Raw genomic sequence first — 16,962 nt, 5'->3', positions numbered from 1 at the left:
GGCCGTTGTCCTGTTGGAAGGTGAACCTTCGCCCCAGTCTGAGGTCCTTAATGCTCTGGAGCAGGTTTTCATCAAGGATCTCTCTGTACTTTGCTCTGTTCATCTTTCCCTCGATCTTGAATAGTCTCCCAGTCCCTGCCATTGAAAACCATCCCCACAGCATGATGCTGCCTCCACCATGCTTCACCATAGGGATGGTGYCAGGTTTCCTCCAGATGTGATGACTGGCATTCAGGCAACAGAGTTTAATCTTGGTTTCATCAGACCAGAGAATCATGTTTCTCATGGTCTGAGAGTCCTTTAGGTGCCATTTGGCAAACTCAAAGCAGGCTGTCATGTGCCTTTTACTGATGAGTGGCTTCCGTCTGGCCACTCTACCATAAAGGCCTGATTGTTGGAGTGCTGCAGAGATGGTTGTCCTTCTGGAAGGTTCTCCCATCTCCACAGAGGAACTCCACAGAGTGACCATCGGGTTCTTAGTCACCTCCCTGACCAAGGCCCTTCTCCCCTGATTGCTCAATTTTGCCAGGCGGCCAGCTCTAAGAAGAGTCTTGGTGGTTCTGAACTTCTTCCATTTAAGAACGATGGAGGCCACTGTGTTCTTGGGGACCTTCAATGCTGCAGAAATGTTGTGGTTCCCTTCCCCAGATCTGTACATGAACACAATCCTGTCTCGGAGCTCTACGGACAATTCCTTCGACCTCATGGCTTGGTTTTGCCTCTGACATGCACTGTAAACTGTGGTACCTTATATAGACAGGTGTGTGCCTTTCCAAATCATGTCCAATCAATTGCATTTTCCACAGGTGGACTCCAATCAAGTTGTAGAAACATCTCAAGGATGATTATTGGAAACAGGATGCACCTGTTTTCACTTTGTCATTATGAGGTATTGTGTGTAGATTGATGAGGAAAATGTTTTATTTAATCAATTTTAGAATAAGGCTGTAACGTAACAAAATGTGTAAAAAGTCAAGGGGTCTGAATATTTTTCCCGAATGCACTGTATGTGTGGACACTCCTTCAAATTAGTGGATTTGGCTATTTCGCCACACCCGTTGCTGACAGGTGTATAAAGTCAAGTACACAGCCATGCAATATCCATAGACAAACAGTGGCAGTAGAATGGCCTTACTGAAGAGCTCAGGGAATTTCAACGTGGCCTTGTCATAGGGTCAGTTCGTCAAATCAGTTCGTCAAATTTCTGCCCTGCTAGAACTGCCTCGGTCAACTGTAAGTGCTGTTATTTTGAAGTGGAAATGTCTAGGAGCAACAACGGCTCAGCCGCAAAGTGGTAGGCCAAGCTCACAGAATGGGACCGCTGATTGCTGAAGCATGTTGCACATAAAAATCTTCTGTCCTTGGTTGCAACACTCACTACCGAGTTCCAAACTTTCTTTGGAAGAAATGTCAGCGCAAGAACTGTCCGTCGGGAGCTTCATGAATTGTGTTTCCTTGGCCGAGCAGCTGCACACAAGCCTAAGATCCCCATGCACAATGCCAAGCGTCGGCTGAATTAGTGTAAAGCTCGCCGCCATTGGACTCTGGAGTAGTGGAAACGCGTTCTCTGGAGTGAGGAATCATGGATCACCACCTGGCAGTCCGACTGACGAATCTGTGTTTGGCGGATGCCAGCATGCTACCTGCGCGACTTCATAGTGCCAACTGTAAAGTTTGGTGGCGGAGGAATAATGGTCTGAGGCTGTTTTTCATGGTTCAGGCCTCTTACTTCCAGTGAAGGGAAATCTTAACACTACAGCCTACAATGACATTCTAGACAATTCTGTGCTTCCAAGTTTGTGGCAACAGTTTGGGTAAGGCCCTTTCCTGTTTCAGCATGACAATGCCCACATGCACAAAGTGAGGTCCATACAGAAATGGTTTGTCAAGATTGGTGTGGAAGAACTTGACTGGCCTGCACATAGCCCTGACCTCAACCCCATCGAACACCTTTGGGGTGAATTGGAACGCTGACTGCGAGCCAGGCCTAATTGCCTAACACCGGTTCCTGACCTTACTAATGCTGTTGTGGCTAAATGGAAGCAAGTCCCCGCACAATCTTCCAAACTGGAAATTGTAGGCTACATTAGTTCTAGCACTAACTGAGGAAAGATTGACGTAACACAGAAACCACAATATGAATGAGCTAATAGCAATTACTATTTATAATTCGTCACATCACGGGCGAGCTCACCATTGATCTAAATAATTGAGTAAAACACTTTCTAGAAATCGAAAGTAATCCGACGATGTGTAGTTTATGCGTGCCGCCRTGTTTGTTTTTTCGCATCAACCAATGATAATAAGAGGAGACGATGAGTTTGTTCTGTTTGCAATATGCATGTTGAAGGGGGGGTGTCATCTAGTATCATTCACTTCCCTTCATTCGCTTCTGGAAGTTTACTCAAAAGATGAGTGAATCATTCCTTCACCTCATTATAACATCTTTGGTCTGACAGAATGCATTGTATAATGTCAACAAACATGGAGCCATAGCATTATAGCATTAGCTCATTATAGTCAGTACAACCTTTAGTACAAGTATTTTACACACATCATAGGTGTCCATTACAATCTATGCAATAATTGGAATGCATTATTTGTCACCAGTACTTAAATGTGAATAAAACTGTAAATATATTCTGCTCCCTACATACATACATACATACATACATACATGCTGTATGCTACAGTAGAAACGACAACGTGATATACAGAAAATAAGGCACTTACACATGTAGAAAGGTATTTGTAAGGAAAACAACAAAGAAGGCAATGCGCGCGCCGGCCAGAAAATGTGCCAGTTTGTGCAAGACTGCGCAAATGTCTGCATACTTGATYTGCAGAAATACTGTGGTAGTGCTTGGGCTCTCCTCAAAGAGAGAAGTTTGTCCAGCTCCATAAAACCTCAAAAATAAATTGTCCGCAACACTGAAATGGGCTACTTCTATGTGAATTAATGAGGCGGAACACACCTCAATTCTGTTTGTTAGAAAAGAAAAGTTGTTAGAAAATAATTTGAAATTGACAAGTTGAAACAGCCTATAGATAATTAGCAGGCAGTGCGTGTTAACTGTCCTGTTACGTAATAATCCCATTTTGGGACAGTGAGTGCATTCTGACATCACATGCATAAAACAACTGGCGCTGGGGCGACTGTTAGAGATATTTGGAACTCACAGGGGAAAAGGTTAAGGTTTTCCCCCAAGGTACCCTTCTATGTACGTGCGCTGACAATGCTTTTATTTGTCCAATTCTGTTTATTCTGCCATTTTGGTAAGGTATCATTTTAAAGAACAGTTGATCTAAAAAATATATATAATAATTACCTGCCACCATGCTCTGGTATCTTCATTAAGTTTCTTGTTCTCTCTGGTCAGAAATGGTTTGATAGACCTGATGAAGCGCTTCTGAAACCAGAGGTCATCATCCGGCTGAGTCATACATTTGATACATGCACAATGACTTGGAAAGATTTTCCTGCCCAGCAGCCGAAGGGCAATTTTTGCCGAATCAACAAGTGACTTGGAGAATAGCTGTCCAGTATGTAACACAAAGATAGTGATGAGTAGAACGGTGATAAGACGGCCTTTTCTATGCCTGAAGATAATCATTTTGGGGGTAGCAGGGTATCTGTTGGGTGTCACAGAATCCTCAACACCTGTGAAGAGATCAATAATAAACGAATAATAGCTTGTCATGTAGAATAGATGCATAGGTCTTAATAAAACAGCTGAAAATGTATAGGCATTATAGCATTAGCTCATTATAATCAGTACAACCTTTTACAAGTACATATTTCCTGAAGCCTTGCATTGTAATTACACAGTGCTGCATAATAGCCTAATGAAGGTTTTATTTCACATGCTCACAAATTAAGGGGTAAACTCACCTTTGTTCTGGTTTAGTCAACAAAGGTGATTTCATGACCATCGAATACCCACTGGTCTGCCATTGAAATATATAGCCCTATGCCTATAGGCTTAATAAAATTATTCAAAGATAACATTTTAATCCAGGAAAATGCCAAATTAGACCATGCCTACTTGAGTTCTGATATCTTTTGCCTAATCCAAGGAGGGGCAAATGAAAAATCATCATAATTTGTCTGCAATAAAGGCTTTTTGATTATTCTTACCTTAAACTTGCTCCTTTTTTTATCTTCCACAAAATCAGATTAACTTTGAGAGCTATCTTCTCTCATGCTGCTTCCAACAAAATCAAATGATGGGTGTGCGTGTGCAGGGTGCAGTGATTTTATCCGTGGGCTAGAGGTGTAGGCTGCACTTCATTCAGGATTTATAGCATGCCAGGTAATTACAGTTTAGTTGTTTGACAGGTGAGTACAGTTTAGTTGTTTGGGACCATTCCACTTAGTTCTAAACCAAGTGCAACTCAACCCACCCGTTGCACTAGTCTGGCGAGGTAGTTTAGATCACGTTTAGATCATTACACAAAATGGTAAGCAGCATCATCTGGATATGTGTGCAACAAAAGTTCAACATTCACCATCTGCTACCATTTCTGTCAAGCCGTCGATGCATACAGTTTGACGCATACGTTCGATAAATCCAACGTATGCACCACACAGAATGCACTGCAACTGCCTCTGCAACGCAATGCTGCAAGGCACACGCTGCGTACCATTAGTAATGAATGTACTTCTGGTGTACCAAAATACAACAACGCTGTCGGTGTGATCGAGGCGTCACCATACTTGTAGAGAAACGCCAATGCCATCCTCCTCTCTTTCATGTTGTCGAAACGGTCTATCACTCTTTCATACAGTAGAAGCTTTTATTTTTGGTTGTCCTAGCCTAACTGGTTAAAATGCTTGCTTGGAAGCCTAACTTACATTCATGGGCAACGTTAGCTAGTTAACATTAGCCTTCTACAACAATGTATGAATAAATCATAAAAATCATTGGCCAGTATGGAGAATTAAGTACAACCAGAAGTCCAAATCCCTATCTGTCAATGACATATGCTCTCAATGGGATTTGATAGGAGTGACTCCAAAATTCAAGCTGGCTTTCCTTGACAATTTTTTTGGGGTGCGCCAGGGCCATTCACAGTTGAGCTCGCTCAGTTTATTTAGCTCAACGCTGATTGGTACATTTAAAAAAAATGTTGTCAAGGGAGGCCTGACGCTTGCTGGCTTCCCTTACCTTCAATGCTATGGGCGGCAACAATGTCATACTCCTTTGGACCAGATATATGGAGCCAGTATCTGCCAAAATGTTGAACATACGTCTCGTTAGGATCGTAATCAAATCCATACGTAAATTGTTAGGATCATAGGAAAAGCCATGCATGAAACGTAACCGTTCAATTAGATCTGTAAACTTACTATGTTACTACTATGAATTAAAATTTACACGTTCAATTCTTACTTTACATCTCCCTTTACTCGGTTACAGATCTTTTTTAAACGTACAAACTTTTGTCAGGAATGTGGCATCTGCAAAGGACATGAACCGAATGTAGCTAGTCGAAACTTAGCTAGTCAATCAAGCAACTCTAGCCCAGATGTTAGAGATGCTTTGCAGCTTCCGGTTTCATTTCCAAAATAAAAGTCTAAAACTTGTTTTAGAATGGCATTCGATAATGACGTTATTCCAGTAGATGCCATTGTATAGGCTTGGCCTTTCAGCAAATGACCGCCTGAACTGCAAAATAGAAAGTAAATATGATTTAGGCTTATTCCACTATCTAAATATGCCATGCTGTTGTGTGTTATTTAATGGCCATATAATTGCATAATGTATTTGTATAGCTGTGTGGGGCTACTGTGGTGATCATGTGCCCTAATAAATCGCACTTTTCAGTATTTGGGAGCACGGACTGTAGGCCTTATATTAGGTATTTTGACTGTTGTATTTGCAAATTCCACTCCGTATGTAGGCTTATTATAGCCATTTGCATTGTACAACTCTAAATCAAATCACATTTATTTATAAAGCCCTTCTTACATCAGCTGATATCTCAAAGTGCTGTTCAGAAACCCAGCCTAAAACCCCAAACAGCAAGCAATGCAGGTGTAGAAGCACGGTGGCTAGGAAAAACTCCCTAGAAAGGCCAGAACCTAGGAAGAAACCTAGAGATGTCACGCTCATCGTAATGAATAGACCAAGGCGCAGCGTGAGTAGAGTTCCACATACTTTTAATAAACCGAAACTCAGCAAAACAAACAAGCACAAAAAACGAAACGTGAAGCTACTGTGTGCACTCAGGCAACTAAATGTAACAAGATCCCACGAATAACCATGGGGAAATGGCTACCTAAATATGATCCCCAATCAGAGACAACGATAAACAGCTGCCTCTGATTGGGAACCATATCAGGCCACCATAGACATACAAATTCACCTAGATGACCCACCCAAGTCACTATCACGCCCCAACCAACACAGAGAATAATCTTATGGCTGCAATCCGGTAACGGGATCGATATGACAACAGCCAGTGAAAGTGCAGGGCGCCAAATTCAAAAACAGAAATCTCATAATTAACATTCCTCAGACATACATGTGTCTTATACCATTTTAAAGGTAATCTTGTTGTTAATCCCACCAAAGTGTCCGATTTCAAATATGCTTTTCAGCGAAAGCACCACAAACGATTATGTTAGGTCACACCAACCACAATAAGCACAGCCATTTTTCCAGCCAAAGATAAGAGTCACAAAAAGCACAAATAGAATAAAATTAATCACTAACCTTTTGATGATCTTCATCAGATGACACTCATAGGACTTCATGTTACACAATACATGTATGTTTTGTTTGATAAAGTTCATATTTTATTAAAAAAATCTGAGTTTATATTGGCGCGTTACATTCACTAGTTCTAAAAACATCCAGTGATTTTGCATAGCCACATCGTTTCAACAGAAATACTCATCATAAATGTAGATGATAATACAGTTATACACATGGAATTATAGATATACCTCTCCTAAATGCAACCGCTGTGTCAGATTTCAAAAAAAACTTACGGAAAAAGCAAACCATGCAATAATCTGAGACGCGCTCAAAACAATAGTCAAATTAACCGCCATGTTGGAGTCAACAGAAACCAGAAAAAATTACATGATAAATATTCCCTTACCTTTGATGATATTCATCAGAATGCACTCCCAGGAATCCCAGGTCCACAATAAATGGTTGATTTGTTCGATAATGTCCGTTATTTATGCTCCAATTAGCTTACTTTGGTTAGCGCGTTGGTAAACAATTGCAAAGTCACGAAGCGCGTTCACTAAAACCTGACAATGTCCAAATGTTCCGTAAACAGTCAGTAGAAACATGTCAAACGATGTATTGAATCAATCTTTAGAATGTTGTTAACATAAATCTTGAATAACGTTCCAACCGGAGAATTACATTGACTTCGAGATGAAGCGATGGAACGGAGCTCCCTCTCATGTGACCGCGCATGGTCAAAGAATGGTCACCTCATGGCATGGTGACTAATTCTCCTCTCATTCGCCCCCCCTTCACAGTAGAGTCATCAGACAAAGTTCTACAGACTTTTGACATCTAGTGGAAGCCGTAGGAAGTGTATACTTATACTTAATACTTATTCATATCTCACTGTGATTTCAATGGATCTTGGTTGAAACTCGACCAGCCTCAGAATTTCCACTTCCCGTTTGGATTTTTCCAGGGTTTTGCCTGCCATATGAGTTCTGTTATACTCACAGCCATAATTCAAACAGTTTTAGAAAAACTTCAGAGTGTTTTATATCCAATACTAATAATAATATGCATATATTAGCAACTATGACTGAGGAGCAGGCCGTTTACTCTGGGCACCTCTGTGCACCTTTCATCCGAGCTACTCAATACTGCCCCTGCAGCCATAAGAAGATAAACAGCTTACTATGGTCAGGGCGTGACAAGAGAGAACCAGGCTATGGGTGGTGTCAGTCCTCTTCTGGCTGTGCCGGGTGGAGATTATAACAGAACATGGCCAAGATTTTCAAATGTTCATAGATGACCAGCAGGGTCAAATAATAATAATCACAGTGGTTGTTGAGGGTGCAACAGGTCAGCACCTCAGGAGTAAATGTCAGTTGGCTTTTCATAGCTGATCATCAGAGTATGTCTACTGCTCCTGCTGTCTCTAGAGAGTTGAAAACAGCAGGTCTGGGACAGGTAGCACGTCCGGTGAACAGGTCAGGGTTCCATAGCCACAGCAGAACAGTTGAAACTAGGAGCAGCAACACGGCCAGGTGGACTGGGGACAACAAGGAGTCATCAGGCCAGGTAGCCTGAGGCATGGTCCTAGGGCTCAGGTCCTCCGAGAGAGAGAACGAAAGCAATTAGAGAGAGCATACTTAAATTCACACAGGACACCGGATAAGACAGGAGAAATACTCCAGATATAACAGACTGACCCTAGCCCCCCGACACATAAACTACTGCAGCATAAATACTGGAGGCTGAGACAGGAGGGGTCGGGAGACACTTTGGCCCCATCCGATGATACCCCCGGACAGGGCCAAACAGGCAGGATATAACCCCACCCACTTTGCCAAAGCACAGCCCCCACACCACTAGAGGGATATCTTAAACCACCAACTTACCATCCTGAGACAAGGCCGAGTATAGCCCACAAAGATCTTCTTGATATGCCATACCTGTCAGGTGGATGGATTATCTTGCTCACTAACAGAGATGTAAACAAATTTGAGAGAAATAATATTTGTGCGCATATGGAACATTTCTGGGATCTTTTATTTCAGCTCATGAAACATGGGACCTACACTTTACATGTTGCGTTTATATTTTTGTTCTGTCTATTCAGGAGGAAGTTTGTATTAATAAATAAAATGTGACATTTTTTWAAATCAAATTTGACATTTTTTATCTCAGACTTCACCATGGCATGGAGCTAGAAAATTATGTAATAATTTTCAAGCTCCCTGCCATGGTGCAGTCTGATATACTTTGGGTGCGTTCGTTTACACAGGCAGCACAATTCTGATATTTTTACCAAGAATGTAACTTCATATCAGATATTTTTCAGAGCTGATCTGATTGGTCAAAAGACTGTGTAGGCCTAAACGCTGCCTCTGAAACACACTGAGAAACACTTTAATTTAACCAGAAATTAAACTGTGCTGTTCTGTGACACTATCAATCGAATAGGGTATTTATCCTCCTACACTTTGCTCTATACCAATCACAAACCAGGTTTCCATTCAACCTTTTTATGATGTTGGATAAAAAATGTCATGACAGGCTTGATGGGAAAAAAAGTATGTGTGCAAAGTATAGTGCACTTAAAATGAACTTTTGCCGTTAATTCCCATGTACCGAATTTAAAATACAAGTTGTAATGGGTTTCCATCGCATTTTCAAATCTACTGATGATTTTGTCACACAAACTTTTGCGTTAAATACCAACTGTGCCCACTCTTGTCTTGGCACGTGTGCTCCAGCCAACAGCTTGCAGATACAGTGCAGGTAGGCTACCAACATTATGAGATTATTATGGATAATAGCGATATTATTTGTATTTGTCAAACGGCAGCCAAGCATCAATCATAATGTCACCAGAATAAGACCCTCGATATTTATTGGAAAGCAGCAGCAAGCTCATCACCTTGCACGTTTACCACCTTGTGAAGTTCATCATCATTTATTTCATCTGTAGCCTAATAAACTGCATGCTTTCCCGATTTGTAGTGGGATGACCACACAATGACACACACTGTGTCATCGCGTGACTCCAAGTTTTGCCTACTTCGATATGATGGTTATCATAAAATGTATGATTTTTCACATCATACATTTTTACAGACACAAAAAGATCCCACCATGTTAAACAAACAAATTGTCAGCATTTATACAAGTGTACCAGCATTTCATGCTTCTGTCATCCCAACCTGGTCTCAGAGCATTTCGTATTATTATTTATGTAAATTCGAGACACTCAATTTAGTATGATATGTTACATTTTGTCACACTCTGATCTGTTTCACCTGTCTTTGTCTCCACCCACCTCCAGGTGTCACCTGTCTTCCCCATTATTCCCAGGGTATTTATTCCTTTGTTTCCTGTTTGTTTGTTGCCAGTTTGTCTTGTCTTGTCAAGCTTACCAGCGTGTTTTCCGAGTCCCTGTTTTTCCTAGTCTCTGTTTTTCTAGTCCTCCCGGTTTTGACCTCTTGCCTGCCTTGACACTAAGCCCAGCTGCCTGACCATTCAGCCTACCCTGACCTCGAGCCTGTCTGCCGCCCTGTACCGTTTGTACTCTGACCTGGTTTAAGAACTTTTGCCTGACCTCGACCTGCCTCTTGCCTGCCCCTTGTTGTTCAATAAATATCAGAGACTCGAACCATCTGCCTCCTGTGTCTGCATCTGAGTCTCGCCCTGTGTCGTTATCGATTTTGTATGCATGTATTAATTTGTAAATGTCATCATCCATGTCTTATGATATGTTCTACATTGCTTGCTCTTTGGGGGGTTTGGCTGGGTTTCTGTATAAGCACTTTGTGACATCTGCTGATGTATAAAGGGCTTTATAAATACATTTGATTGATTGATGTTACGAATTACAAATCATATGATATGTTACAAATTTGCAAAAGGTACAATGTTACAAATTTGCCATATGTATAATATATTACGAATTCCAATTTGTTGTGGCTAACCTTAGCTAGCTGACTAATGWTAGTTGGAGTTAAGGTTAGGSGAAGGGTTAGCTAACATGCTAAGTAGTTGCAAAGTAGCTAAAATGTTRAAGYTGTCTGTGATGAGATTCAAACACACAACCTTTGGGTTGCTAGACCATACCAAACGTAACATATAATACTAATTTACTACTGTATGTTACATMTATGAGACCAGGCTAATCAGCACAGTTTATTACTTTTTTCATGCTTTAGGTAATTTATCTACATGAAATGATTGGATGGAAACATGATTACAGACAGGTATTTATCCTCCAACACTACCCTACCAATCACAGATGGGGCATTTCCTCCAACAGTTTGAATGATKAATTAACATATAAATCCTCATGTCTCTGTACTGCAACCAGTCTGTAGGCTACTGCAGCTGGAGCCAAGTTTTTAATTTCAGTGGAGAGGAGAAAAAAAATGAAAATAATTCATCAGGAACCATCCATTAGGGAAATTGCTCTAGTTTAACACTGTGGCTGAGACATCTATATCACTATAAGGCAGGAGCTGCTGTAGAGACCGAGCTAAATGTCACTGCCAATGGCTATAGATCTACACATTTCAGATGCCTCCCAAATGGTACCCTATTCCCTATAGAGTGCACTACTTTTGAGCAGAGCCCTAGYGTATAGGGTGCCATTTGGGATTACTACCTGATGAATAGGCTGGTTTCCTYACCAATGGGTTCCCAGAATTCTCAATTATAGAACATCTAGCTCAAACTAGAACATGCTGATCCCAGCATTGCAGTTTTCCTTTCTCTTTCAACTAGATTAATTTCTCTCAATGTTGTATATGAATAACACTTCAACCTCAGCTAAAACAAATATTGTGTATCTTCGCCAAGTACATTTACACATACCTAGAATTTTGCCTTAGCAATAGACAATATACAAACAGAATACAGACAAGTCCACATAGACATCATACAGAACATACAATATTGGGAACAGTAAACATAAATCTCTGGAGTATAGGCTGATTACAGTGGGAATATACCATTTACAGAGGGGATATATCTATATAAGCCATGGTAAATATATAAAGTGCATATACAGTGTTGTGCAGTCATTGATGTCATTGATGACAAGCTGCAGTAAWTGGCCCAATGCAAAGTCAATCAATCCCTATGAGCCCGATGTCCGGTTGACGAGGGCCACAGCATGGGTGACGATACTGTTCAGGTGGTGGGTGGTTTTGGTCATGATTGCCCTAAACCGTCTTCCAGAGCGGAGTTTTTTTAAATATGGGGTGTCCGGGGTGGGCAAGGTCGGCGACGATCTTACCTGCACACTTCCGGGGGCAGGTGACCGGACGATGCGCTGCAGTTTACCCATACAACAGGCAGATGCAGACCCWAACCAGACTGATAGAAGAGGTGAGGATGGACTCAATGATGGACATGTAGAACAGAACCAGAAATGTCAAAGAGAGTTTGAGTTTCCTCAGCTGAATAGATAGTAATCCTCTGTTCAGCCTTCTTAGTCACCACTGTGATGTTGTCCTCCCACTTGAGGTTGTGGGAGATGRTGGTCCCCAGGAATTTGAATGACTTGGCCATGCTGATGGTTGAGCTATCAATCTCGAGGGGGAGAGAGAGTGGGGTGCATTTACTGTAGTCAACCACCAACTCCACAGTTTTGACTGTGTTGATTTCCAGGTTGTTGCGACTGCGCCTAGCGGTCAACSTCTCCACTGTGCTTGGACTCGTCACAGTCGGAGATGAGACCAACCAGGTTGGTTGTTGGAGGTGCAGTCATTGGTGTAGAGTTAGTAGAGGATGGGGAAGAGCACACAACCCTGTGGTGCCCCCGTGCTGAGAGATGGGGAGTCTGAAAGATGTTTTCCCATCTTAACGTGCTGTTTCCTGTTGGTGAGGAAGTTGGTGATCCACCGGACGATGGGGTACATTCAGCTCGGTGAGTTTGTSCTGTAGCAGGTCCGGAATGATTATGTTGAAGGCTGAGCTAAAGTCCACAAACAATATCCTTGTGTATGTCCTTGGGTTGTTGAGGTGTTGGAGGATGTAGTGAAGGCCCATGTTGATGACTTTGTACATAGATCTATTGGCTCTGTAGTGGGCCCGGCTCCTCGAGGGGGAAAAAGTGAGCCTAGCCCCCTCAGTTCAAACTTGCGCCACTTCAGTTTTAGCTTTATGTCCCTAATATATATAAAAATAACAAAAAAGTTCAAATGATTGTGACAGGTTGGCGCAAAATCCCCACAATTGTGCCGCCRAATTTTTTCAACAATTGTTTACAGACAGGTTATTTCACTTATAATTCACTGTATCACAATTCCAGTGGGTCAGAAGTTTACATACACTAAGTTGACTGTGCCTTTAAACARCTTGGAAAATTCCAGAAAATGATGTAATAGCTTTAGAAGCTTCTGATTGGCTAATTGACATCATTTCAATCAATTTGAGGTGCACCTGTGGATGTATTTCAATGCCTACCTTCAAACTCAGTGCCTCTTTGCTTGACTTCATGGGAAAATCAGAAGAAATCAGCCAAGACCTCAGAAAAAAAAATGTTGACCTCCACAAGTCCGGTTCATCCTTGGGAGCAATTTCCAACACCTGAAGGTACCACGTTCATCTGTACAAACAATAGTACCAAGTATATACACCATGGAACCACGCAGCCGTCATACCGCTCAGGAAGGAGACGCATTCTGTCTCCTAGAGATGAACGTACTTTGGTGCGAAAACTGCAAATCAATCCCAGAACAACAGCAAAGGACCTTGTGAAGATGCTGGAGGAAACAAGTACAAAAGTATCTATATCCACAGTAAAGCAAGTCCTATATTGACATAACCTGAAAGGACGCTCAGCAAGGAAGAAGCCACTGCTCCAAAACCGCCAATAGAAAGCCAGACTACGTTTTACAACTGCACATGGAGACAAATATCATACTTTTTGGAGAAATGTCCTCTGGTCTGATGAAACAAAAATAGAACTGTTTGACCATAATGACCATCATTATGTTTGGAGGAAAAAGGGGGAGGCTTGCAAGCCGAAGAACACCATCCCAACCGTGAAGCACDGGGGTGGCAGTATCATATTGTGGGGGTGCTTTGCTGCAGGAAGGACTGGTGCACTTCACAAAATAGATGACATGAGGGAGGAAAATGATGTGGATATATTGAAGCAACATCTCAGACATCAGTCAGAAAGTTAAAGCTTGGTCGTAAATGGGTCTTCCAAATGGACAATGACCCCAAGCATACTTCCAAAGTTGTGGCAAGATGACTTAAGGACAACAAAGTCAAGGTATTGGAGTGGCCATCACAAAGCCCTGACCTCAACCCTATAGAAAATTTGGGAGCAGAACTGAAAAAGCGTGTGCGAGCAAGGAGGCCTACCACACCTGACTCAGTTACACCAGCTCTGTCAGGAGGAATGGGCCAAAATTCACCCAACTTATTATGGGAAGCTTGTGGAAGTCTACCCGATACGTTTCACCCAATTTAAAGGCAATGCTACCAAATACTAATTGAGTGTATGTAAACTTCTCACCCACTGGGAATGTGATGAAAGAAATAAAAGCTGAAATAAATCATTCTCTCTACTATTATGCTGACATTTCACATTCTTAAAATGAAGTGGTAATCCTAACTGACCTAAAACAGGGAATTTTTACTGGGATTAAATGTCAGGAATTGTGAAAAAACTGAGTTTAAATGTATTTGGCTAAGGTGTATGTAAACTTCCGACTTCAACTGTAAATGGATGAGAGAGCTTCGTACTGCCTGAGCTATGTTGTTGATGTAAATTGAGAAGAGCGTGGGGCCTACGATTGACCTTGGGGTACTCCCTTGGTGACAAGCAGTGGCTGAGACAGCAGATTTTCTAACTTTATACACTGCACTCTTTTAGAGAGGTGGTTAGCAAACCAGGCCAAAGACCCCTCAGAGACACCAATGCTCCTTAGCCGGCCCACAAGAATGGAATGGTCTACCGTATCAAAAGCTTTGGCCAAGTCAATAGAAATAGCAGCACAATATTGCTTAGAATCAAGGGCAATGGAGACATCATTGAGGACCTTTAAGGTTGCAGTGACACATCCATAAAATGAGCGGAAACCAGATTGCATACCTGAGAGAATACTATAGACATCAAGAAAGCCAGTCAGWTGATTATTGACAAGTTTTTCCAATACTTTTGATAAACAGGGCAAAATAGAAATAGGCCTATAACAGTTAGGATCAGCTTGATCTCCCCCTTTAAATAAAGGACAAACTGTGGCTACTTTCCAAGTGTAACAGTTGTTAAAGTACTGTGTGAATTTCACCAGGTTCATATATTAATATGGCATGTTGATTTGTTATTATGCATGCCTGCATCCTGGGAGTAGGGGAGTGTGTACTTACGTTTTGCCCTGCATGCATCCTGGGTGTAGGGGAGTGTGTAGTTACGTTTTACCCTGCATGCATCCTGGGAGTAGGGGAGTGTGTAGTTACGTTTTGCCCTGCGTGCATCCTGGGAGTAGGGGAGTGTGTAGTTACGTTTTGCCCTGCCTGCATCCTGGGAGTAGGGGAGTGTGTACTTAAGTTATGCCCTGCGTGCATCCTGGGAGTAGGGGAGTGTGTAGTTACGTTTTGCCCTGCCTGCATCCTGGGAGTAGGGGAGTGTGTACTTACGTTTTGCCCTGCCTGCATCCTGGGAGTAGAGGAGTGTGTACTTACGTTATGCCCTGCCTGCATCCTGGGAGTAGGGGAGGGTGTACTTACGTTATGTCCTGTCTGCTCAAATCATTGTGATGCACTATGAGAGGTAGGCACACGTTTTCTGTCGTCTTCAGAAAAGCTTGATTCTTTTAAGCACAAAGTCATACACACAGTGTTTTGTTCATGCATAATGTTGTATATTTAGAGGTTACTCATAAGTGGATGGTACTGTTAAGATGCACTTGTAACTGTACTTTTTAGGATGATATTAACATTCTGAATTCAACATGTGGTTAATAGCTAGCTAAGGTATTAGCAGGATATTGTATGTGGGAACGATGGCTAGCTCCTCGAATGACCCCAGTCCCTTGTATTGTGCATCTGTTGTAGAAAGAGGCGACGATTCACAGACCATATGTGCTCTACAAATGTTTTATTTTATTTTGGATGCAGATGCAGGATGCAGAGTGAATTCTACTTAATTAAAACTACCTGATCTCTAAAGTCCACGTCCATAGTCTCAATCAACCACATAACGCAGAGTTACAGCGGTGCAGAACAGCACCGGTTACACAAGCATTGGGAACCTCCCCAGAAAGGAGAGACAGGTTAATGATGTTGTTTTCGCTTCATCCTTTCTGTAATCATTTCATTTGAGAGCGTCCTCTTTCACCCCATATGCACATATTCTCACAGCTACTTTGGTGCATTGCATCATTCTGTGCCATGAGTTCCCCCTAATTCCAACAACACAACACAGTAGCTTGTTGTTTCTGTCCTTTCTGTCCTAACAAACCCTCCCTCAGGTGTGTCATTTCTGTCACAGTAAAACAGTTGGATCCCACAAGTCATCAGCCCTCTCCTCATCCTCTCTTCCTTTCCTCTCTTACTCTCCTTTCCTCTATAGGTCAGGGACATAGAGCAACAGTGCTTACTGCAAGGTGGTAGCCATGGCACCTGTGGTTGACTGTGACAGTGTAGGATGGAGCATGGAGTGTCACTGTTGGTCTACGATGAGGAATGTGAACTGTCCTGATGAGCTGTAATGTAATTGCTTAGCTGAGATGAATGATAATGTAGCAAAGATGAATGACAATGTAACAGGCCCATACTGATGGTGGGACAGATGAAGTTGTCACCGCGGCTTACTGAACAGAGCCCCCCTTAACAGATCTCATTCCCCACAGCGGGAACCATATACAGCATGAAAAACAAGCCTGAGAGAAAAAGTCCTCTCTCATTGCATTGTTCTGGAGAGGAAGAGAGTTGTTCTCTCTCAGGAGGTTCCCTTTTAGCCTGATCCCAGATCTGTTTGTGTTGTCTTTGCCATCTGACCATATTTTTTTACATGTTTTCTTTTTTTWWATTTCACCTTTATTTAACCAGGTAGGCTAGTTGAGAACAAGTTCTCATTTACAACTGCGACCTGGCCAAGATAAAGAAAAGCAGTGCGACACAAACAACATCACAGAGTTACACATGGAATAAACAAACATACAGTCAATAATACAATAGAAAAAGTCAATATACAGTGTGTGCAAATGAAGTAGGATAAGGGAGGTAAGGCAATAAATAGGCCATAGTGGCAAAATAATTACAA

The 16,962-nt window shown here is 42.0% G+C and overlaps 1 protein-coding gene across 1 annotated transcript in view; it reads right to left on the bottom strand.

Annotated features, from left to right (window-relative positions):
* Positions 1–16,962, bottom strand: part of LOC111955506 (CMP-N-acetylneuraminate-beta-galactosamide-alpha-2,3-sialyltransferase 1-like) — a 51,093-nt gene that overhangs the window by 11,989 nt on the left and 22,142 nt on the right. The window contains exon 2 of the mRNA XM_070436243.1: positions 3,330–3,536. Coding sequence (XP_070292344.1) covers positions 3,330–3,536 — 207 coding nt within the window. The remainder of the gene's footprint in view (positions 1–3,329; positions 3,537–16,962) is intronic.

Source organism: Salvelinus sp. IW2-2015, linkage group LG31, assembly GCF_002910315.2.
Source record: "Salvelinus sp. IW2-2015 linkage group LG31, ASM291031v2, whole genome shotgun sequence".
Taxonomy (NCBI): domain Eukaryota; kingdom Metazoa; phylum Chordata; class Actinopteri; order Salmoniformes; family Salmonidae; genus Salvelinus; species Salvelinus sp. IW2-2015.
The sequence above is the reverse complement of the archived record's forward strand: the minus strand, read 5'-3'. Positions and strand labels throughout refer to the sequence as shown.